The following is a 25791-nucleotide window of genomic DNA, read 5'->3' as shown; positions in this document are numbered from 1 at the left end:
TATGCCTCATAAATAAAAAGATCCAATCAACGAAATCATATCAATTCATCTGCAACCTTGCAGTAGATTTTCCCAGGGCACTCATGCCAATGCCTTTTGAAAGGGGAGCTTGTCTTGGCTTTGGAATATGTTCGAGGAGCAAGATGCCAAACGGGGTTTTGGCACAATTGTGGTCAGAAGGACTCATGGCTAACAGGAAGCCAGGGAGACTGAACTGACATGATGTGTGTAGCCACCTATTTACCTGGCCACCTACCTCACAGGACTATTCTGATTTACATGCAATACATTTTCTATACATTTATGAAGAATTGGGTGGTAAAGAAAAGGAAATTTATAAATATTTTATGAAGACTTTTGAAAGCCCCAGAGTTGTATGCAAATGCAATTTGGAGCTACCGTGGAGTGAATTTAAGCGAACAGTCTTTGGAACCTGGATCTCAAGGTTCAAATTTGAGCTCTTCCACTCACCCACTGTCTCCTTGGGCATGTTAACTCACCTCTCGAGTGTTCTGATTTCTAAGGTGCACTATTGGTAATAACCCTATCTCAATGGCTGTCCTGAACTCATACATGTAAAACTCTATCATAGTTCTCAGCACATAGCAAGCACTAGATAAATAAAACTGGTTATTATATACTAGAGGCCTGGTGCATGAAAATTTGTGCACTTGGGGGGTCTCCCTCAGCCCGGCCTATGCCCCCTTGCAGTACAGATCTCTTGGGGGATGTCCGACTGATGGCTTAGGCCTGCTCCCCAAGAAAAAGCCTCAGCCCTCTGACAGCCCAGGAGCCCTCGGGGATGGCCCACCCCAGGCAAGGAGTGGGCCTAAGCTGTTAGTCAGACATCCTTAGCGCTGCCACGGAGGTGCGAGAGGCTCCTGCCACCGCTGCTGTGCTGTCCAGCCATGAGCCGGCTCTAGCTGAGCGGCGCTCCCTTTGTGGAAGTGCACTGACCACTGGGGGCAGCTCCTGCATTGAGCGTCTGCCTCCTGGTGGTCAGTGCGCGTCATAGCGACCAGTCATTCCTGGTCGTTCTGCCGCTAGAGTCAATTTGCATATTACCCTTTTATTATATAGGATTATGTGTTGGCCGAGTGTTGGAAGAGAGAGTGGGACTAAATAGCAGTTCTGTGACTCTGGCTGCTATAAATCAACAAGAGCAAACCCCGCACAGCATTCTGGGTTCAGCCCACTTCTCTCTTTATACCTTCCTTGGGGGGCTCCTCCATTCTAGAACTCTGAGGATTAGGATAAACGGAAGCCTGGCTTTTCAGAAATATTGTTTCTACATTGAAATTTGCTGACTGGATGGCGTTCTCTACTTTGCCTTACTCATTAAAACTTTTCCAGACATCCAAAAGTATGAGCAGCAGCTAACTTTGGAGCAATTCAATGGCTCCTCAAAGAAAACAAAACTTATTTTCAGTTTCCATTACGGACATGGGCATCAAGGAGAGAACTGTGTCGCTTCCCGGACACTGACAGGCATCTCGGTAACGATCAGACCCGTCGACAGATAGATAAATCAATTTACAAGAGAAAGCCTCAGCCACTTTCTTAAAGATCTCAATTGAAGGCACCCGATTTACAAAAATGCATCAACACTTTTTGTTTCCACCTGTAGATATGATTGCTTCATACAGACCTAGACTTTTACTGTGAACTGAATGGAAACGTACTGAGTCCCAGTAATTAAATGCAATTCTCTTTAAGGCACCAGAGGGACCGCAGGCAATAGGGGCTCAGGAACAGAGCCCTAAGGGACGCCAGGAGAGGCAGGAAAAGAGCGGAGAGGCGCACACACGCGTGAACCAGGGAGCTCACACGCACTAAGAAGAAATGATCTCCTATTGGAATGAAAGGCGTGATGGCAAAAGCATGCCGTGGTCCCTGGCCCAGGGGCAGAATTCAGATTTCTATTCATGGAAACGTCCAATGGCCTTCAGTCCAGGCGGGAGCACGGAGGCTCTGAACTTCTAGGACAAATACGCTGCCTTGTGACAGACAGTATCAATCATTTAAAACCTGGAGCCATGGGAGCTGGGGGCGGGCGCAGCTTCCTTCTTGCGGGAGAAGCTAACCAAACAGAAGCCTCCACGCTGGTCAGAAATACGTCCATGAGACTAATCCCTCATTATATGCGTGTCCAAAGCCAAACAAAAAGCAGGCTCAATAAGTTTTGCCTAAATGGGACACAGAGAACTCGTGGGAGAGGGGCGGGGCGAGGGGGGCAGCCTTGGAGAACCAGCCCATTGAAGCAAGTTGCTCATCACAGAAATGCAGACACAACCCAGGAGGAGGGAGGGCACGTGGGCACGTCACTGTCTTTCCAAGAAGAGCAGTGGCCAGGAGGAGAGGGGCTGACCTGCCTCGCTGAGGGGCAGGAAGGGTGAGACCCCCTTGTCCCCTACGACCCTTCCCTCCATCCTCTCCTGTATAGGGCGCCCTTTGGGGGCGGGTGGGCCTGCGGGAAATCGGCTGTCCGCGTGGGTTCTCACAGCACCCGCCCGCAGGGCAGACTCACACGAGAGCGAATCACCGGATCACTCCCCCCCCCACCCCGCCCAAGGCTGACCTGTCACTTCTCAGCCCCCCACCTCCCTCCCCCCAGGCATGAGGCACCAGGAGCCTTTGGGGACCCCACATGGGCGAGGGTGCTTACGTGTCCAAGGGGGCCCGTTTCATGAAAACTGATAAAGTCACGGTCGCCCTGATGCAATGGAAGGGGGTCCTGGCAGGTCCCCAGGAGCCCATGGGGAGAGTGCGACTACGATGCAGGATTACTGAGCACCCTCCGCACAGGTAAGAACTGCAGCTGCTTAGGGAGTGGGCTCACCCCCAGACCCCTCTGCAGCCAGGATATTATTAACTTTCCTGAGGCCCAGGTTTCCCTCAGCGGCTTTTCAAAATGTGAGCACTTTGCAAAGGCAGGTGCCAATGTGCGCCTTCAACCTTTATTTTAATTTATTTAAAAAGTATGTTGATTGCCGAAACCGGTTTGGCTCAGTGGATAGAGCGTCGGCCTGCGGACTGAAGGGTCCCGGGTTCGATTCCGGTCAAGGGCATGTACGTGGGTTGCGGGCACATCCCCAGTGGGGAATGTGCAAGAGGCGGCTGATCGATGTTTCTCTCTCATCGATGTTTCTGACTTTCTATCTCTCTCCCTTCCTCTCTGTAAAAAATCAATAAAATATTTTTAAAAAAAAGTATGTTGATTGATTGATTTCAGAGAGGAAGGGGCGGGGGAGGGGGAGAGAGAAAGAAAGACAGAGAGAGAAAAAAAAAAAAAAAGAAAGACAGAGAGAAAGAGAGAGAGAGAGAGAAACATCAATGATGAGAGAGAATCACGGATTGGCGGCCCCCTGCATGCCCCCTACTGGGGACATGGGAGTGGTTGATAATATGCGTTTCTTACCTGGTACTCATACTCCGTGAAAGGCAGGAGTTCGGAATCCATAAAAGAGCTGGCGCTTCCATTATAGATGAGAACTGGGCTCCGCAGCCCAGGCTGAGTTGCTACTTGTCTCCTGTACAACTCATAGGATAAAACTTGTCCATTTGGCCGAATCGGTCCTGCCCACCAGAGGGAGACCGTGGGCTGGAACCCCCCGGGAGCCATCCGCACCTCCAGGCGTGGGGGCGGCTGCATGGCAGGGGCCATCTCCGGGGTCAGTACGGATGCCCAGTCACTAGACGCGCACCCCAGCAGGGTGCAGGCTTGAATCCGTGCTTCGTACCTTCAGGACACAAGGCAGAAATTACCCGTTATTGGCAAAACAGAGTTTTGTTTTGGGAGAATCTTTATTAAACCAAGAGTTGCCCAGGCGCTGTGGCTCAGTGGCTGAGTGTCGACCTGGGAACCAAGAGGTTACGGTTTGATTCCTGGTCGGGGCACGTGCCTGGGCTGCAGACTCGATCCCGAGTAGGGGGCGTGCAGGAGGCATCTGATCAATGATTCTCTTTCATCATTGATGCTTCTCTCTCTCCCTCCCTCTCCCTCCTTCTCTAAAAAAGAAAAATTCAATAAAAGTAAAAATAAATAAATAAATAAAAAATACCAAGAGTTTTCGGATACAAAGGCCAGTAAGTTTATATTTATTCTTATTGATAGCTGACCCTTTTAAAAAGTAACACAGTTGCCTGGCTGCTGTGGCTCAGGGCATCTTCCAGGGCACCAAAAGGTCATCAGCTCAATCCCCAGTAGGGGGCGTGCAGGAGGCAGACTATGTTTCTCATCAATGTTTCTATCTCTTGCTCCCTCGCCCTTCCTCTCTCTCTAAAATAAAAAAAAAGAAGTTACAAAGTCATATTTTCATAGAAATTCTCGAACAGCTGAAATCCTGCTAGCTTTCCAAAATAAAGAAGCTCACCTGTCTGGAAAGGGTGGGCACGTTCTTCCCTAAACAGGCGTGCGTGGGATAAATAAATGTTCAGGATTCTCTCCAGCACCCAAACCCTTTCCGTCTGCAGAATTACTGAGCCCAGCGATGAAGAAGGCAGATTTGGGGAATGTGCGCCAGCTTCCAGCAGCCTTGGGCTCCCTGAACTCTGCAGCTGGGCCTCACAGACTCCCCAGGAGTGTCCCCAGGCCGCGAAGGAGCACCGTGGAGGTGAGGCCTGCCTGGTCATAACCCCCCCAGCTGATACCTGACATTGTACAACAGGCTCCCTTGCAGCACGCGGAGACCTTTCCGGGCCAGAGGTAACCCAGCCACACACCAGATTATCCATCACGGAGACACCTTATCACCGTCCAGTTAAACTCAACCAATCAATTACGTTTTGTCTGGTCGTTGGTCTCCTGCCGCCTGCACAGGTCTATTTCCATAGCAGGACTGCCCCCTTCCAACAAAAGGGGCTTCTGTGAGCAGTAGGTGTCCATGGCTGCAAATGCGTGCTTTGGGCTCGGTTCCCACACCCACCGATTTCAGGGCACCCCTACTTTCCCCTCCAGCACCTTTCCTTCTCCCTGATTTCCTCTGCTTACGCAGATGGGGGCTGGGTGTCACACATGTTGGGCTCACACCAAAGAAAGGACCGTGACTTGCTCTCACAGGCCCAGGGGAGCGACCCACCTGCAGAACGGAAGCAGCTGGTTTACCGCGAGGGCCCGGGCGCCAAACGAGTGATGACTCGCGTTGATGTGCACGATCCTGGTTTCTCCTTCAGGCAGCCCTCGGACGAAGAGGGTGTAGTTGAGGATCTGGCCGTTCGTCCTCACGGGAGGGTCCCAGGCCACGGAGATCTCCTGGGGACCCCGGGCCTGTAATGTCGGAGGCCCCATCCCTGAGGGCGCCGAGGGGCTGGTTCGTTCTTTGACGAGGGGACTCACGGCGCCCCCCTGGCTGTTGTTGGCAGTCACCGTGTAGCCGTACTCCGCCCCGGGGGTGAGCGTGAAGTCCTGGTAGCGCGTTTCCAGGCCGGTGTACACGATGGTCCCGTCCCTGCGAAGTTCGTAACTCCTGATCTGGCCGTTGGGGTTTCTGGGGGGCGTCCAGGTGACTTCTATGGATCCCGAGCCCGTGACTTGCAGTTCTGGAGGGTCCATGTCCTGGGGCGGGGCCTCCAGGGTCCGGGCGGAGGTGGGCGCACTAGCTGTGCAGCCTCCGCGGGTGCAGGCCACGAGGGAGAAGCTGTACTGCGTGTCCGGCTGCAGGTGGGCGACCAGCAGGGACAGGCCCTGCCCGGCCGGGTGCTCCTGGCCCTCACTTCTGAGCCAATACGTGGTGACCTCGCCATTCTGCGCCGCTGGCGGTGACCAGGACGCATTGATCTGCGTGGCACTGACGGCCCGGAGGCCTGGAGGGCGCACCCCCGCTGGAGCAGCCTCGGGGGTGGTGGTGTAGGCCGGCTCGCTGGACCCGCAGCCCCCGCTGGTGCAGGCGGTGACCGCGTAGCTGTAGGTGGAGAAGGGAAGCAGCTCCGCGTCCGTGTAATTGAAAGTCACGGCGTCGAAGCTGAAGGGACGGGGCGCCCCGCTCCTGTGGAGCCGATAGGACTGGACGACGCCATTGGGCTGCTCCGGGGGGAGCCAGGCGATGAGCAGGGTCGGGGGACCCGCAGACACCAGGGTGATCGCAGGGGGAGAGAGACCTTCCGGAGGCGCCGGCCGGGTCCTCACCGCGGTCCACGGGCTGCAGGCGTGGCCGGCTGAATTCCACGCGTGGATTTTATACTCGCACGGCGTCCACGGCTGCAGGCCGGCGTCGCTGCACGCAAACGCATCCCTGTCCGCCGTGTCCTCCGTGCAGACAACGTCCGCATCTGTCCGGTTCCCCGCGAAGCACCTGCGGATCACTTCGTAGCGGGTGATCTTCCCGTTTGGGTGGACGGGCTCCGACCAGGTGAGCTCCACGCTGGTGGGGCCCACGGACCGGACCGCGGGAGGCGCCTGGGAGCGGGGCGGGGCCTCGGCGGTGCGCACGGGCTGGGGCGCCGAGTGGGCGCAGCCCGCCCGGGTGCAGGCCTGCAGGGTCAGCGTGTACACAGTGGACGGGTCCAGGCGGCGGAGGAGGAACCGGCGGCTCAGGCCCGCGTACTCCAGGCTGCCATTGCTGAAGATGCTGTAGGTCTGCAGCGAGAAGAGACGCATGGGGAGGGTGATGGGTGGCATTTGGTTTTTTTGGTGCGGCTACCTAGTCCCTTTAACCTGCCCCACTGCTAGTCGTCATCCTGGTGACCCTCATCCGGAAAGAATGGTCCGATACTAACTTTTGGAATATGATGTAAAGTCCATAGAAAGAGAAGCAATGTTTTTCTTTGATTTTTTTTTTTTTAAGGTTGGATATTCGATAAGCATATATCTACAAGCTATGGGCTGCAGAACATGAGTGCTTGTGGGATTTCCTCTTATTTGTATTTTTATTTATTATTTTTTTTATTTGTATTTTTTAAAAAGTAGGGAATAGCCTAGGCGGCATGGCTCAGGGGTTGAGCACCGACCTATGAACCAGGAGGTCACTGTTCAATTCCTGGTCAGGGCACATGCCTGGGGTGTTGGCTCAATCCCCAGTAGGGGGCATGCAGGGTGCAGCCGATCAATGATTCTCTCTCATCATTGATGTTTTTCTCCCTCTCCCTTCCTCTCTGAAATCAATAAAAATGTATTTTTTTTAAAGGAGGGAATAGCATTGAAATTCCCTCTTTACAGGTACTAAGTGCCCTGGCTCATCCTGAGTAGGTCCCATCCACATTGCCCATCTCTCATGACATTTCCTGGGAAATGGAATTACAGTGCTTCAGCATTCGTGCCGGGGCGCCAGGGCTGTGTGTGTGTGTGTGTGTGTGTGTGTGTGTGTGTGTAGGCACACACACGTATACATTCATACATAAATTCAGATACCACCTTGGATGATGAGAAGCTGGAAATCGCCACTGTATTAATTCTCTTACAGGCCATACAAGAATTGTTCTGTGGGAGGGAAGTATTTTGTTTTGGTTCTGAGGGGACCCATCTGAACACTCCTCATACAAGCCCAGAGCACGTTTCCATCCCATAGTACCCACTGCTCTTTGGGGAAAATGAGAAGTAGCTTAGCCTGAAGGCTGGTTCCATCTTTGAGGTGTTACCTGAATCACGCCGTTGGCCCGCAAGGGCTCCGACCACCGCAGCAGCAAGGCCCGGCCGCCCTCCCTCTGCTCCACCGTGAAGTTGCTCAGTCCACTCGGGGAAGATTCCGGGGTCTGGATCACGGTCCAGGGGCTAGACACCTCTCCTGCCTCGTTGGCGGCCACGATACCAACGTGATACGTTGTGAAGGGTTCTAACCCGAACAGGTGGGCCTGATGGCTTGCTCCCTGTAAGAAAATGGACAGGTTGGTTTGCTCTTACAAACGGCTACGGACAGCTGGGAAGTCATTCAATCAGACACATTGGTGATGGCAAATACCACAGTAGAGGTCTGAATTATTAAGAAAACAAAGGGATGTTTTTCTTATTCTTTTTAAAAAATATATGTTTTTATTGATATTATAGAGAGGGGAAGGGAGAGGGAGAGAGAAGTAGAAACATCGATAAGAGAGAAACAACACTGATCGGCTGCCTCCTGCTTGGCCCCTTCTGGGGATTGAGCCTGCAACCCTGGGCACGTGCCCTGACCGGGAATCGAACCTGTGACCTCTTGGTTCCTGGGTTGATGCTTAACCACTGAGCCACACCAGCCAAGTTTTTATCTTGTTCTTGACACCCTGGTTGTGTGATTTCAGACACATACAAAGTGTGGATCAGAGAGGATCCTTGCCTTTTCAGAGGTTACAACCCATGGGATAGGACACAGAATCTAAAAAAAAAAAATTCTACAATGGCTTAGAGATCACCGGCTCACAATGGAATGTGTGGAGACTTAACCTGAACAACCTAATCCTCTCTCCCCAGCTTCCCAGCTCCCCAGCTGCTTGTTTATACAAATGACTGCCCACCTCCCCCATCTCCTTCTCTCATTCTTTTGGTGCGTATTTATATCTTCCAATAAAGCAAACCCAAGAAAACGACAAGCCAACTGGACTATTAAATGCTCAGACCCGTACAGAAGTCTACCGTTAACACAAATGTGAAAATATCAGCATTTGTTAACAACACCATAACCGAAACTATGAAACGTACCCCAAGTAACTGTAAGCTCGGCTTTGAGAATTTGGATTTTGTTGACTTAAAATAAAATGAAAGAACGCAAGAATGAGTTTTTGTGTGTGTTCTGTTTCTGCTCGGAGAGCAATATTTAACGTATTTTGCATAACTTAACTGGAGCTTAGAATCTTAATGTTTTGAAAGAGCCCAGAATGCTTTTTCTACATCTGGGCTGGATGGATATGTGTGTTTACAGATAGGAATTATGTCTGCAAGTGGACCAGTAATGTGTGTACACACACACGCACACACACACACGCACACACACACACGCACATACTTCCTGTCCTGTACTACATCCACTGGGTGTGAGTAACCCCGAGGAAGCTCTGACTGGTTTAATGGGATGTTAATACTTCATGGTGTGTGAGGTCACCTTGGTCTATTGGATGTTTAAATGCGACAATTGTCCACTTTTCTTGGTGGGCATGGCAAGAGGGAGGTGAGATGGAGAAGAGGGAGTTATTTCTGAGAGTAGGTGCCAGAAGGCATCAAAGTTTTGTGTATGGAAATTCTCTCTAATGGGGAGGCATCCAAATAGCATTATGATTAAAATCTAAAACAAGGTGGCAAAATCAAATGGAACCATTTTTTTTTAAAAAAAATACACACTGGTAAACAAAACCAAGATATACCATCGAAATAATTTTTGACACCATTTCCTCACATTCTTGGTTACAAGTTTCAACTGTGCTAATGTTTCTTCACAAGCAGAGAGAATATCATTTCTTTTCCTTATTAAAAACTAGTTAAGTCAATTTTCCTGTTTCCGTAAGTGCCATTACGGTATTTACATGCTAACCTCCTGAAATCTTTTAATATTTAAACATTTGCTAAGCGACCAGACTCTGAAACAAATTTTCCAGAAATACTAATTTCTCTTTTTTAAAATATTAAAAGTTCGGCCCATAAATATTTAAAACTGATTTCTCCACAACATCGGATTGGTCTTTTAGATAAATACCGCACAGGGCTGGAATGGCCACAATGAATATTAAATCTGAGGATGCTACAAGTCCCGGTTACAAAACACTCTTTTCTGATAAACGATTCCTTTTTGGAGGAAATAGGGCAAACATGGGCAAGATTAATAATGCAGAAAAGGAAACTTCTTTGTTCAGAATATCCAGGACTCAGGGCCAGAAGAAGCATAGCTCTGGAGCAAATAGTAATCACCTCTCACAGATTACCTATAACACAGGTAGCCTGTCGGGGGACGTTTAGAGAGAGCTTTTGTCATCAGAAGCATGAAAAGCGTGTGGGTTATAAAGCAAAAAACATATGTATATTGTCAATTGCGGCACCTGCTCAATTACAGTTTATTTCTGAGCCGAGAGTCCCATCCGGCCCCTAGATGGCAATACTCGCAAACACTTCTGGTAGCACGAGCACTTGGTGATCAACACCGGCATTCAGCCACACAACACACGCCAGGCAACCACTGCAGAAATAACACAACTGGTTTCCTTCTAGGCCCCTTTAACGCACATGGGTGTATAGCTCAGATCCTTGAGAGGAGGAGTATTTGGAACGCCCTGGCCTCCAAACCTTCCTCGTCCGAGGGAGAAATTATGCCTGCAGACCTTAAGTGGAAGTTGGTGCCCGCCTGGCGCAGAAGGGGGTCACAACAGCTGTTTTGCTTAATTTGGTTACTTCTTTAAAAAAATAAAAGAAAAATGACCACACATTGGAAGTGGAAAGGAGAATTTTGATGTCATAAATTTAGACTGAGGACAAGTTCCCATATGAAGTTAATGTGTTATTTCTGAATAGCAATGCACACACGCGCGCGCGCACACACACACACACCTTGAATAAATCTCAAAACCAGCTTTGCTTTTTGTCAATGTTTAGCAAAGGCCAGATAAAAATAAAATGAAAAGTTTAAAGTAGCAAAACCACCCTTACCAACTTATTCTTTGACATTTTAGGAAATAATTTATGTTATTTTCTCCTTGAGTAGATTTCCAACATCTAAGTTCACCATCTGAGATCCCTGCTGGAAAGTCTGGGCACAGTTCACTGTGGATGGGGCTGTGTCTTGTTTGTTCAGTTATTTTTCTTACAATTGAGAAATTTGCTTGAGCACTGCCAATCTTTCATGCTTTGGATTTAATTCCTTCCTTTGGAAACGAAGCATTCTGTAGCAATGACCTGCCAAAGTCATCATCAAAATCATTTGACTGCTTTTCTCTCTTCTTTATGTATTTACTTTTGTTGTTAATCCTCACCTGAGGATATTTTTTCCCTTTGCTTTTTAGAGAGAGTGGAAACGATGGAGGAGGAGGAGGAGAGAGATAAGTATCGATTGCCTCCTGCACATGTCCTGACCTGGGCCAGATCGGGTCTGCAACCTAGGTACATGCCTTTGACTGGCAATCTAACCCAAACCCTTTGGTCCTCAGGCCGTCGTTCTAACCACTGAGCAAGGGCTTTTCTCTCTTCTGTTCTGCTGTTCTTTCTTCCCATATAGAGATTGTTTTAGTTTAATATGCATTCTTTGTCATCGTTTTGCTCGCTCTTCTCCCTCTCTTCTATCCTATTGATGGATGCTTTTGGTAGAAACAGATCTCTCTCGTCCTTCCTCCCTTCCTCCTAACCTCTGTCCCTCTCTCCCTCCCCCCACCTCCATGTTATCCCTGACCTGTGGGCTTCCCTTTTCTTTTTCCTCCTCATGTCCACATTACACAATATTCATATTTTTTATTTTAGACGTGTATTACCTCATTCTGTTAGGCAGCAGATGAAAAGATTGACTCAACCAAGGAACATAGAAATAATCCTTTCTCCACAACCCAATATTTCCAATGAGATGTGGCCCCTTTTTTCCCTTTTCAACTCATATGCATAAGGGTCAGGGTCTGGAGACAAACGGGATCATCCTTTCATAAGGCACACAGGCAGGACGCCCTGGACCACGCTGCCAGGCGTGGCTCTGCTGGCGATTAGAACCACACCTGAACCTCCCCACTTGGCTGCTGGGGACACACGGCACCACTAGGCGCCTTCAGCAGGCTGACAATTTTACGCCACCTCCTCTGATTATTTTTGACGACTTGAAGTGCCCCGAAGGTGTCCACGGGGTCAATAGGTTTATGTAGGTTGAAAATGATCAAAAATTACCATTGATCCGTAGCTGTCAATAAAGGGCTGCGTGGGGAGACTTCCTGCACAAATGTTTAAACTGCATAAAGCAACCGAACTTAGTCATCTCTGAGGCTATCGATCTGATGAGCCAGCAGTCTGCAGGGCTCTCCCTCCGGTCTTCATGGTGCATGTTCACTGAGCCCGCTTAACGTGGCCCCCAGGCATCTTCCCACCTGCTCCTCTCCTGCCCTGAACCCGAACAGTGATGCATGGGCCCTGATGAGCTCATCTGCAGAGCATCCTGGGTGCTTGCTACCCTGGCAAAGGGTTCCTCTTTCTGGTCACCAGCAACTTCACGGATCGTTAGCTTGATGGGGTTTCTTCTGTCTTTGCCCCTTTTCACTTGAAAATGACTGACTTTTGACTCTTAAATCCTTCCCCTCCTTAGTTACAGTGAATGCCAATGTCCTCTTTTTTTTTTTTTTTGCACAGGGGGAACTTGAAAGGAATCTCGGTTTAAATATATTAACCTCTGTCTACTTTAGTGGAACAGCTTGGTTTTATCATACCTTGTCATTATAAAATAAAAGAATGGTTGTGGACAGGTTTCCAGTGTAGATTAAAAATCAAGCATGAGAAGTAGGGAGCGATCTCCTTTACCATTACCTAAACATCATGCCTGGCGCAGAGTATGTCAAGTGCCCTGGCTGACTTATCTACATCTTCATCCTGACAAACCACAGAAAGTATTCCTATGATTCATGAAAGCAAGATAATCTGAGGCCTGGGTTCTATAGGGCTATCTGTCTTTCTAGTCATAAAGTTAATGTTTGAGTTCTCCAAGGGTTGGTCAACATTTGTGTATCATTTTTACTCATTTTGTAAAAATGAAATTCATCTTGATATGGAAGTGATCTCCTTATTACTCAAAGCCAAATATCAACATTGAACCCTTATTATGGTTACCTACATATGAGACCTCCAAGTCTGCAAAATGTTAACAGAAGCAGGAGGCATCCACTGATGTCACATGCACACTAATTTTACCACTAGAGGCCCAGTGCACGAAATTCATGCACATGTAGCAAGGGCCTATGGCCAGCAATAAGGGCCCATCGGGGCCTTCTGGCTGCTGGCTGGGGCCTTCCTTCCCCAGCTGCTGACCAGGGCCTTCCTTTGTTCCGCACCACCCCCTGCGCACATCATAGCGAGAGATAGAACTCCTGGTCTCCTGAACTTCCGAGGGGACACTTTGCATATTAGCCTTTTATGTATATAGACTAGAGGCCCAATGCATGAAATTTGTGCAAGGGGCTTGGCCCTCGCAGACCTGGATGCCTTGGCCCATCGCAGCCCCAGCTGCCTTGCAGCCCTGCCCCCTGGTCATTCTGGAAGGTTGTCCGGAAAGTTGTTCTGCCGTGCACTCTAATTAGCATATTAGCTCTTTATTATATAGAATGGTCATCTCTGCCCACATACCTCCTGGCTGGTGGGACAAAGACACATTTTTTGATGGCACACATACATGCAGGGTTGTCCCAGAATCAAAGAACAACTAACCAGAAAGGTAGAAAAAAATATCCTTTAGGTTCATGGTTTATGGTTGCAGGTGCATAAACCCTGTATGCGTGCGAGGTGGCATTGCTAAGTGGCAGGGCCGCTGACAAGATGGTCAGTGAAACATGCAGGATTGTTGGTCAACAGCTGCACTGAATAACTTACACAGGCTCGAGCATCTGGCTTGTACCACATTCTGGAACGTTGCTGTGATAGATATAAGATGGGTACCAGGCTCCTGACTTTTAGAGGACTTTATAATCTACAGTCATAAATGCTAACCTATGAATACAGATACACACAATCTGGAGTGTGGTCAGTGCTATCACTAACCGAGTGCTGGGAAAATAAGGAGGGGCTACTTCTGATGGGGAAGGGAGAGGCAGGGGACAACGTCATTGGGAGGTGGCATCTGATTAGGAAGATGTAGGGTTTGAGTGGATAAAACTATGTGAGGGGTTGGAAGGAAGAAGAGAAGAAAGAGCTGGGAGCTGAATGGAGCTGACGTGTTGTGGGTGCAGAGGAAGAGTGGGGGTCAAGGCTGGAAAGAGATGGGACAGGGCTGTGCATTTTACCCTCGAGTTTCTGGGCTACATTTGTTAAAAAGCAGTAACATTAGGCAATAATTTCAAGGACTAATTATGTATAAAGAGCTCTACAATGCAATTTGAAGGAATAATGGAAGAACTTAACAATTTTGCCCTATTGTGGTACAGGTCGTGGCCAGTGACTGACAAAACAAAAATCTGCCAACCATTCATTCATTCATTGGTGTGTTATTCAGCCAATAAGTGTAGACTGCCATATACAGAAGGTAGCAGAAGAGTCTTTACTTAGATTTAAAATATCTTTGAATGTTTGCTCGATTTCAAAATTTGTAATTACTCTTTAGACACAAGCGTTTGTCTTTTGAAACCAGTCGAAGTGGGGATTATGACAACTAAACTGAATTTAAGCCAATTACACGTCCTCCGCCCTGACCCGCTATCACAATCTCATGTACCTGGTCCATGTTTTTTCCTGGTCATGGGACGTGTGTGTGTGGAGTCACCAACGCCCTTGCCGCAGTCCCTCCTGCCCATCCAACAGCCATCAGGCAGCTGGGAAAGGTCAGGGATACTATCGGCGAAACAGAATGAAGATCATTCAAAAGGCACACACGGTGAGAAAGCATTCCCAGCTCAGGGTTCTAACTCATGTCACGGGGCTTCATTGAAAACATTTCAAGAAAACATAAGAGCATACCCTCCCTTCGAGTAATGACAGTTGACTAGTCAGAGGCCAGTGCTCATAACATTTGTAAATTTCAAACTTCAGATGTCCGGTATGAAGTATTCACATGTGAATTCTGTGTGTACTTTACCCTCACAAACATCTGCATTCATAAAAGAAGAGTGATATGTGAAAAGGGGAGTTATTTTTGTCTCTCATTGGATAACATCAGTGATTACATAATGGAGGAAGGGTCAATGCAAAAAGCAAGTAATTCACAGGCATTTTCTTTATAGACAAATGGGCTGTATCAATTTAATCTACAAAGCAAAAGCTCAAGTCCTTGTAAAATGAATGATGATGCCTCAGCTACAGTAAAAACACTGGGTTAAAAAATTAAAAAAGGAAGGCTTCAAAATGACCCATTTTTCAATGGAGAAGAAAAAAATTAAATTTGTGATAATTAAATGTTAAAGTGGCAGACCAGTCACACTAAATATTAAAAAGCGGTACTTCCACTCTATTAAAATGAAGCATGTGCAAACTCTGTGGCCCAGCAGGTCCTCTCTGGCCATGTATTTTATGGCAACACTAGGGAAACTGTACTAAACTACATTTAAGTGAATTTCATTCCAGTCTCAGTCTTGTATTTACGCAATCCTTGATTAAACATCTTTATTGAGGGCCCTGGGCTGGCTGTTTCTTCTCCCTTTAACTCACTTTTTAAATTTTTTAAAAATTTGTCTTTATTGTTGAAAGTATTACATATGTCCGCTTTGTGGTTTTGTTGTTGTTGTTGTTTTCCCATTGATCCCCTCTACCCTGCCCTCGCCCCTCCCAAGCCTTCACCATACTGTTGTCTGTGTCCGTGGGCTATGCATAAACTATATAATAAAAGCCTAATATGCAAATTGATCAAATGGCAGAACGACCGGTGGGATGACAGGTCACTATGATGCGCATTGACCACCAGGGGGCAGACACTCAACAAAGGAGCTGCACTCAGCCCACAGTGCCCCCCGCCCCCCGCCGATCACCCCGATGGTTGCCCTGCAGATCAGCACTGATTTCTGGCCAGGCCTCGGGACTCTACCCATGCAGGAATTTCATGCATCGGGCCTCTGGTATGCATATAAATTCCCGTTAATCTCTCCTCCCTCACACCTCTCCCTCACCCTGCCTTCTCTCTGAGATCCCACAGTCTGTTCCATGCTTCTATGTCTTTGAATCTAGTTTGTTCATCAGTTTATTTTGTTCCTTAGAGTCCACCTATGAGTGAGACCATGTGATACTTATCTTTCTCTGACTGGCTTATTTGTCCCGGTGACTCACGTTAGCCACAAGTCTGCAAAGGTAACGTTAGTTCATCTCCCCACTGATTTCTATTTAACTGCAACTGCCCACTCTCCTCTTCTTCCTCCCATTTGGACACTCCTTTACCTTGCTCTAGATTTTTTTCTTTTCCAAAGTCCTCATCCGTCATTTCCAACAGATGATAGACTCTATGTGGTTATCATGATGATTATGGATTGCCTATCTCTCTTTATCAAAATGTAAGTTCCACTGGGAGGGGAGGGGACCTGTGTCTGTTTCATTCTTGGCTGCATCCCAAGTGTCTCTAATCATGCCTGGTACTGAGTAAGTGCTCAACAAACACTGGTGCTGTCGGTGAAGTCAGACAAGATTTAAAATAAAGGAGTGGGGTGAAGAAGAGTGCGGAGTGAGTCTGAGGAGAGACAGTATGAAATGAGCCTGAGAAGTGTCTAGAAAAGAATGTATACAGGGCCTTGGATAGAATGCAGGTTACCCTTGGAAGCAGGGAAATGTGAAGAGTTTTATGACAATAAATGTAAAAACATAGAATGGAAAATTCTAGAAAAATAGAAAAAATTAACCAATGTTCTCAGTAATAGATTGCTCAGCTTTAAAATAAAATGAAACAAAGACCCGAATCAGCCCCCTGTTTTAAAGAGGCCCCAGACCAGAGAGTTTGACCAGAGAAGCTTTCTGTTATTGCTTTTAATTAAATGTGTAACAGACGATTAAATTGTGTTTGAGAAAAATAGGTAAGTGTGCTAGATAGCAAACTCAATCTATGAGGTTAGAATAATATCATAACTGAACATGAACTGAATGAGAAAAACCCCTGAAAAGCTCCCGCCATGCACTCGGATCAGGCTCCAAAGGGGTTCACGACCAATCAGGACACAGGCAGTGTGAGTAGATGTCGATGTTGGCGGCGCGCATAGCAGTTGTGATATGATATTGAGTTGTTGCTTCAAAAACATTTTAATAGAACAGGACTTAAAATTTCCCCTTTTCTTTGGATTTTTTAGTTAATATTAGAATTAAATTAAAGCATTAAGTCAACCAGCTTAGTGCAAAGCAAATTATGTCGGGTTCAGCAGTGAGGGCTTCGCTATGGAATATTTATTGACTCAAGCTTATTAACTTGTAAATCCTCTAGTTTTAGATTATGATCTATTGATTATCTGCTTTTATTTGCATTCTAAATGAATAAACAAAAGGAAATGATGGCGGTTGTTTAGTCATTACACCTTAAGAGACAATGTTCTTACGCTAAGCATACTTAATTAAAAATAAAAACACCTTTTATTTGTTCTGAGAGCCAGAACAAAGTTGTGGTTCTTATTTTCATGTAGGCAAATCAAAGCCTGTTTTCAATCCTGCATAATCATTTCTATTAGACATTTGGACAAAACTGGAAAAAAATAGTTTCTTGCGGAGGATAGCAAGTGTGCTGTGAGTCTGGCATTTTGAGTGCATTATTACAATTGTTCTACAATCTATTATTTTTCTTGGCTTGTTTTAGCCAATAATGATCTCTTTTATGTGTGAGAGAAGCCCTGTGACTTCATGTCTGGGGAATGAGGCAAACCTTTGAGAGTCCAGATGCTTTAATCAAAAAGCGATCAATTGATGCCCTTGCTGGTGTGGCTTAGTTGGTTGGGTGTCCTCCTGTGCACCACAAGGTTGCTGGTTTGATTCCTGGTCAGGGCACATGCCCAAGTTGTGGGCTAGATCCCCAGTAGGGCGCATGCAGGAGGCAGCCAATCAATGTTCTGCTCTCACATCAATGTTTCTCTTGCTCTCCCTTCCTTTCTCTCTCAAAATCATTTTTTTTTAAAAGCAAACAACTGAGAATCAGAAGACCTGAGTTCAAGTTTTACCTCTGTCACTCAGATGAGAGAGACCTTAGGCGAATTTCTGAGTATGCTATATAATAAAAGCCTAATATGCAAATTGTTCCCTTGACCGGAAGTTCAACCAGGAGTTCAACCAGGGGTTGGGGCTGGCAGCTGCGGCAGGCGGCCGGGGAAAGGGAGTCACCCCTGGCCAGCAGCCACTAGGGGCCCTACCCGTGCATGAATTTCATGCACTGGGCCTCTAGTTAGTTCATAATAGTATCTTTTTCATGGGCTTCTGTGAGGATTAAGCCCACAATTGTATATATGATGTATTTTAAGTTTGGGGTTGCAGATTGCCAAAACTGAATTATGACAAAACTAGAGAAAGATTGGGGACATTATCAAGAGCTCTTGGGGCTTGGAGTTGGATAGGGTAACCAGAAAATGTGTCTCTATTTTGTAATGAATGAGTTCTATTCTGGTTTACCTAGAATATGGGGACATTTTGGAAGATTATATGGGAAGAAATGAATGATGTTAGATAGCCAGGGGATGGACTCGCATTCAAGGAGGGTTTATTTACTAGCATGTGAAATTTATAGACCCAAAGAACAGACTTAAAAGCTGGCAGAATGTCTATGCTACACACTCATCTGGTGGCTGAGTCTGACATGGCCCAGCAACAGAGCATTTCTCTGTCAATGGGGTGCTGGTGGCTGGCCGTGACCTCCAGAATGCGAAGCTGAAGGTCAGCATACATGGTGATGGGGCCTGGAAGACTCGTGAAGCCCAGAATCAGATTATACGTCTCCGTTCCTGAACTGTTTTCTCTCAAATGTTTCTCCTTCAGATTTCTGCTCTAGTGTTACCTCTTTGTGAGACCTTCCCTGACCTCCCTAGATTAAATACCACCCTTCCAGTCCCAACAGCCACACCCTCCCTGAACCAACAGCCACACCCTCCCTGAACCAATAGCCACACCCTTCCAGTCCCAACAGCCACACCCTTCCAGTCCCAACAGCCACACCCTTCCAGTCCCAACAGCCACACCCTCCCTGTCCCAACAGGCCACACCCTTCCAGGCCCAACAGTCACACCCTCCCTGTCCCAACAGCCACATCCTTACAGTCCCAACAGCCACACCCTTCCTGTCCCAACAGGCCACGACCTTCCTGAACCAATAGGCTACACCCTTCCTGTCCCAACAGCCACACCCTCCTTGTCCCAACAGCCACACCCTTCCAGTCCCAACAGCCACACCCTCCTTGTCCCAACAGCCACACCCTTCCAGTCCCAACAGCCACACCCTCCTTGTCCCAACAGCCACACCCTTCCAGTCCCAACAGCCACACCCTCCTTGTCCCAACAGCCACACCCTTCCAGTCCCAACAGCCACACCCTCCTTGTCCCAACAGCCACACCCTTCCAGTCCCAACAGCCACACCCTCCCTGTCCCAACAGGCCACACCCTTCCAGTCCCAACAGCCACACCCTTCCAGTCCCAACAGCCACACCCTCCCTGTCCCAACAGGCCACACCCTTCCAGTCCCAACAGCCACACCCTTCCAGTCCCAACAGCCACACCCTCCCTGTCCCAACAGGCCACACCCTTCCAGTCCCAATAGCCACACCCTCCCTGTCCCAACAGGCCACAACCTTCCTGAACCAATAGGCTACACCCTCCCTGTCCCAACAGCCACACCTTCCCTGAACCAACAGCCACACCCTTCCTGTCCCAACAGGCCACACCCTTCCTGAACCAACAGGCCACACCCTCCCTGTCCCAACAGCCACACCTTCCCTGAACCAATAGCCACACCCTCCCTGTCCCAACAGCCACACCTTCCCTGAACCAATAGCCACACCCTCCCTGTCCCAACAGGCCACGACCTTCCCTGAACCAATAGCCACACCCTTCCTGTCCCAACAGGCCACACCCTTCCTGAACCAACAGGCCACACCCTCCCTGTCCTAACCAGCCACACCTTCCAAGTCTCAACAGGCCACACCCTTTCTGTCCCAACAGAGAACACCCTTCCTGTCACAACAGGCCACACCCTGCCCCCTCCCAGGTCTGGCCAACATAACACTCCCTGACTGGCTGTCACAGCACCCCTGATACCTCCTCCATGATTTATTTTTCTCCATTGTACCCCACAAATACACACATACACACACACACACACACACACACACACAGTCTTTCCCCCACTAGAATAAAAGAAGGAAGGATTTTTCATCTGGATTATCCACTGCTGTATACCCAGTTGGCATATATTAGGTGCATATAAATTGGATGAGTGAATGAATGAACGAATGAATGAAGTCTGGATTAGTCCCTAGAATGGGAAGAATGGGAGTTTTACAACTGGAGGAGATGGAAATATTTACCTCCTCTATTTGCCTTTAACAGATAGTGTTGTATTATTACAGTTTATGGTTCCGTGCAAAGTGGATTAATAGTTTGAGCTATGCTATCTTTGGAAACATGGGTAACTTTCCACATTCCTGAATTAGAAACCATGATTCAAATCTAGTTCTAACCCTCTATAATAATAAAAGCATAATATGCTAATTAGACTGGACATCCTTCCAGACGACCTTCCGGACAAAGCTGGGGTTGTGAGGGAAGCCCTGATCCTGGGTGCCTGCTGGTGGCGGGAGGGAAGCTGGTGCTGGCAGCTGGGGGAAGGAAGGCCTACTCTTGCACGAATTTCATGCATTGGGCCTCTAGTACATTTATAAATGAAGAACAAGGAAACGGCCAGGTTCACACTTCTTGTGATCCAATCTCTTTGTCAGCCATAGTATGAGGTATAAACACTAACAGTCCAGTCATATTTGACCAGAAGTTGACAAAAAACAAAACTGAAATTATCAAGGGGATCATTTGGAGAACAGACTAGCACCTAATATTATTAATGATGAATCTTTTATTAAAGATTGTACTATGCCTTGAGATACTAGTTAATAATAGTAGCTCATGATTGATCAAATATTCTATTTATGATTTATCCATATCTACTCCTTGTTAAATTACTCTTCTTTTAGTATAAATAATTTTTTCACCAGTATATATTTTATAATTTATAAATATGCATATCGTGGGGTGGTATGCTCCAGAAGTTCTTACTTATAGAGGTGCACATTCTAAAATGTTTGGAGACAACCAGCCTATATTCACATTCTTCCTTCAGCAAAGCAATTATTAAGAAGGAAAACAGAGCAAAGCTCTGAAAAATAAATTAAAAAAATCCCATCACTATTTTGTTATGAATGAAGTTCCAAAATAAAAAAGTAATTCACTGGGGTCATTGCCTTGTGATGGACGAAGTCCAGTAATACTTGGTGGGAAATCAATGCTTAAAGATAATTTGTGAAAAATAAATTTCATCCCCTTACTAATTTCCCAGTGAGGGGTGATGGCTATTATTGATAAAAATGACACCGATGGTCATAGCCTGGGTGACAATGAAGAACACAGTTGGAGACAAAAGCCCTATAAGATGTGCATGTCACAAAACCATACGAAACCCGTTATGCACATGGGCTATTTTAACCAGTCACACTGCTACATGTGTTTAGTAGTTCTTTTTTGCTATTTCTCAGGTTGAATGATTTGATTTCAATTCTCGATTAACCTGAAAATCTTAGAATGAAGAAGACCAATGCAAATGGAAGTGGCGCTGGCAAGGTGTAAAACATTTACACGGCCTCTTGTCCCCTGTTACTCCCAAGATTCAAGTGATCAGTTACTGCGAGAAGATCCTGTGCTGGGAGGGGAGCGCGCGGGAGTTGCGGGCGCAAGGCCTCCCCAGTCTGGGGAGTGACGCTCAGTTATCATGGTGACTGTCTTCTTAACAATCGTGCAAGTGCATCATTCACTGTGGGTGACTGCAAACAGATGAAGAGGGGCTGAAAAATGGGAGGATTTTCCTTGTCTCATGTCTCTCTGATAACTAGGCAGACTCTGGAGCATGAAAGATGAGGGCGGCCCCATTCCAACCCGAGCACGTAGCCACCATCTGGGCATTTTCAAAGCAGGACACTGACACGCTCAGATGTATCCCCCAGCAGGGTGCAATAATCCAGCAGTAAAAAGAAAACTGCAGTGAGCGATGGCCGCCTCCACACTTGCAATCAGCCCAGCCCGGGAAGAGGCAAGGATTTTCCAGAAACTTTGGCTGAGGTTCATCCTCACTGCTCACTGGCTGGGACAGTGCCCAGAGGGCTTCTGGGACTAAGCAGACATGTGGTAGATACACAGATCCAGCAGAGGGCGCTCTCCTCATGGAAAGACTGGGGTCAGACCTTTCTGAATGGAGCCCTTAGCTTAAGGGCTCAAAAGTGAAAATTCTCAGACCATACCCACTGTGACTGAAGCCATTTCCTTCAGAAATGGTCACTACTGAAACAAACATTGATTTTTAAAAGGACATCTTTGGTGTTCAAAGGTGTACCCAGTTGAGTCATTTATTTTAGATGCTACCGGAGGCAGACCCTGACTAACGAGAATTACTAGTTATTGATAATTAGAAAACCAAGAGAATCAACACTATCTCTTTGGACCTTTCAAGGTGAGAGTTCAGAATCTGTTATTTCTGAAAGCCTCCAACAGCGTCTACAGATCCTCCAGTCACGCAAATGAGTCAACACTACATCCATTAAAAAACCCTCAAACCCTCGCTGTCTTCTAGCTGTTCTTATGAGGGACATATTCCAATGACAGAAAAAAAGCCATGACTTATCAGAATAAATGTCACATTGATAGAAGCATATAATCTTTGGCCACAAAACGCAAATAAATGCTCAAGTTAATCTGTGTACTACACATATTTTCACGGAATTTTAATTGTATAGACAGGCCATTATATAATCTTTTTTTCAGTTCACTCACATTTGAAAAATGAGCACTTACAAGACTCAGGTAAGTTCACAGCCTTCCCCTTTGCTGGGTTGTGCCTTGATGACGAGAGAGGTGACAAATGACATTGCTTCTTGTAATAAGAGGCACAGACACATCCTAATGGAACTACCGATTGCCGAAAGTTACTTAAACTGTCTTTCCACCTTAGGAAGGAAAGAAACTCTAAGGAAACACAAATGAGAGAATTAGAGAGAAAATGCTTCAGGAAGAAACCCTGTCGAAGAAAATCTCCCTAAATCTTCCCAATGAAATAATGTCCTTACTTCCGGTTGAAACTGCAGATACATCTAAGAGGAAGATTCCTCCAGACCGTTTCTAGAATTCCCCAAAGATCTTTTTTTTTTTTCCTTGGTCTCTCTACATGCAGCATTTTTTATTCTGCTCCCTGCTAAAAATTCTTATTAGCTAATCTAACCATTCAATTTATCCTGCCTATTTTGTAATGAAAAAATAGCCGACATTGCTAATTGGCCACCTGGGGTTCAAAGAGGGGAAACACTGAGCTGATGTCTGAATGTCACTGGGACGTGCTGACAACACACTGACCACACTCTCTTTCACGGGATCTGAAACCGCGCTTCCTTGCCGTATGCGCCCCTCCCTCCCCTCCTTCCATGGCTTGACCTTCTGTGAGACTCATATAATTTTTTTAAAGTGATTTATTTCTAACAGATGTGATCATCCGCCCGCGGGGACCTGGATGCACGGTGCCCCTAACAACTTTAATTTCTGGGTAGAAGAGGCACACACCCCACTAATAAATAATTATCGCTCCGTTAAGGAAAAGATGCCGAGGCGTGCGGTATGAGGACCAGGTACTTCTGGGCAGAAAGGACACGCAGATGGGGTTTCCTGTGGTCCCACCTCTTCTCAATCTAAATGTGCTAATTACTGTATTTCTAGAACATGGCAGGTCATGAAGGAAGACCATCAGTCATGGTTTAATGTATATCACACTATTTTAAAATATATATATATATATTGATTTCAGAAAGAAAGGGAGAGGAAGAGAGAGATAGAAACATCAATGATGAGAGAGAATCATTGATTGGCTGCCTCCTGCATGCCCCACACTGGGGATGGAGCCCACAACCCAGGCATGTGCCCGGACCGGGGATTGAACCATGATCTCCTGGTTCATAGGTTGACTCTCAAGCATGGAGCCATGCCGGCAGGGCCACCGCACTATTGAGAAAGCTGGTTTTAGGTATAAAGTTTCTTGTAAACCGAGTATTACCCAGGGTTAGGTAAGAGAAGATGACCACAGAGATCTGGTGTAGAGGGAAGTCATAGGTGATGTCAGGAGAGGGGCGGATGGCACATCCCCCCTAGTTCTCTAAGTGGCTCTGGGGCATCACCCCTTTGGTTGGGGTCAGCGCTCCATTTCTGGATGCTGGTGAGGGGGCCCCGGGCAGCGTCACCTCTGGAACACCTTGGAAGGCCAGAAGGTTGGCAGGATCATGCAGTTTTAGAGAGTAAACATCATGGTCTGATAACCTATACAGATATTTTTTTTGAAAAATATCATGTTTTGGTCTAATAGGTGCAAAAACATGAAAAATTACCAACTTCCTCAAAAAGCAACCATCTTTAGTGTTATGCTCAAAAGTTGAAGATTGTTTGGAGTAATCCACCTTTTAATATCGGTCCCCAAATAGCAGGATTGGTTTCTTCAGGAACAGAGTGGTAACTATCATCTTAATACTTACTAGTCATTCTTAAGGGAGACCATGGAGTACGGCATCCCTTCTCCCCAAGAATAGAAACACTTAAAAAGGTCAACTTCTATCATCTGGCCTAGAACTGGTTAGCTGTCCCCCACCTGGGACAAGATGTGCACCTGGGCCCATTCCTAGGACAAGAGAATTACAATCGAGACCCGGATAGAGCTTCTCCCTGAGAACCCTGCAGAGGAGAGGGGACTGTGTTCTTGACACAACAGAGCTAAGAAAGAGGAGTTTTCAAGGCGGTTTCTAGTTCGTATGCGTTCCTTTGTATGCCAGTTGCCTGCCATGATGTTTATGTAATTCTGACAGGGTTCTTAATGACACACTAACAGATTGTAAAACACGCTGCTGGCATTGACTTGTGTGTTTTTTTTTTATATTTTTAAAACAATGTCCTTCATGTAACAGTAGTTAAGCGCGGCAGAAGGACATCATTAGAGCCATGGTTAAAGTGTAATTTACACCATTAGGAAGGCAGGAGCAATTTTTATTGCCTGGCAATTTTCTTGCTGAAATATTTGGACCATATGGCTCCATTTGTGTAATAACCTTAATTTCTGCACCCTTCAGGTCTGCCTCCGTCTCCCACGGAATGGGAAAATGCAGTTTAGCAGAAAAGGCAACTGCCTATACTTAGAGAGTGGAGATTAATAACGTGTCGCGTCCTGTTTTTGGTGAAGGAATTGGAACAGCGGCCAGATGGTCTCTCTACAAATAACTGTCAGGGGTCTTGATCTAATCAATACAATGTATTAATACATCTCCCTCTGCAGTTCCTCCGGGGGATGGCGCACAACATCTGGAATGAATGGGGAGGGGGGGGGCCGCCAAGTAGAAAGCCGATTCTTTTCAGAATCAAACTGAGCCCAATTAATTTTTCATGTATCCTTGATAACTGTTTCATAACGAGCGATGAGTCTTGACGGGTTTGGGGTTGGCAGAGCAGGCTGCCCGTGCTTCCTATCCCCATTCAGTCCACTTATAGAAACCAACCCATTAATCAAGCGATCTGGCAGGAAACCCGAATCTCAGCTCAGCAAGAGATCAATAACCATCCTAAACACACACACACACACACACAACACGGAAGCAGCCGCTAATGGGCCCGGGTATCCAGCCATGACATTAGTAATTGCCGGGGCAAAAATAAAACTCGGGATCATGATCACCCAATGGGAACTTGTGTGATGAAATTCATTACTTGTGTCTTGTCAAAAAGTAGCATTTACCTCCGTTGGAAATACCCTGTGATTTTACTATCTAGACATGGCCACTATCTTTCAGAGGTAGACAATGAAACTTTTTCGGAATGGATTAAAACTCTCTGATTCTGTAACGTGAATATTTAATAATCCAAGTAGCATCTAGTAGTAAAATGTTTAAGAATGAGTTATTACGCTTATTTTAAATTCAGAATACCTGCGGGGATCCTTAATACAAGCTTTAGCCCAACCACGTATGACCCCCGAGAGCCTCCTGGGCTAAGAACCCCGATGTGATGTC

General features: G+C 46.8%; 1 protein-coding gene across 1 annotated transcript in view; it reads right to left on the bottom strand.

Annotated features, from left to right (window-relative positions):
* USH2A (usherin) overlaps positions 1-25791 on the bottom strand; it is a gene marked incomplete at both ends in the record, with an annotated part of 391806 nt that overhangs the window by 17968 nt on the left and 348047 nt on the right. The window contains 3 exons of the mRNA XM_081114388.1: positions 3419-3740; positions 5079-6574; positions 7573-7800. Of these exons, the coding sequence (XP_080970514.1) occupies positions 3419-3740; positions 5079-6574; positions 7573-7800 (2046 nt within the window). The remainder of the gene's footprint in view (positions 1-3418; positions 3741-5078; positions 6575-7572; positions 7801-25791) is intronic.

The sequence above is a fragment of the Myotis nattereri genome, assembly GCF_964212035.1.
Source record: "Myotis nattereri genome assembly, chromosome: 20".
Lineage (NCBI taxonomy): Eukaryota > Metazoa > Chordata > Mammalia > Chiroptera > Vespertilionidae > Myotis > Myotis nattereri.
Note: the sequence above shows the minus strand (reverse complement) of the source record. Positions and strands in the feature narration are given on the sequence as shown.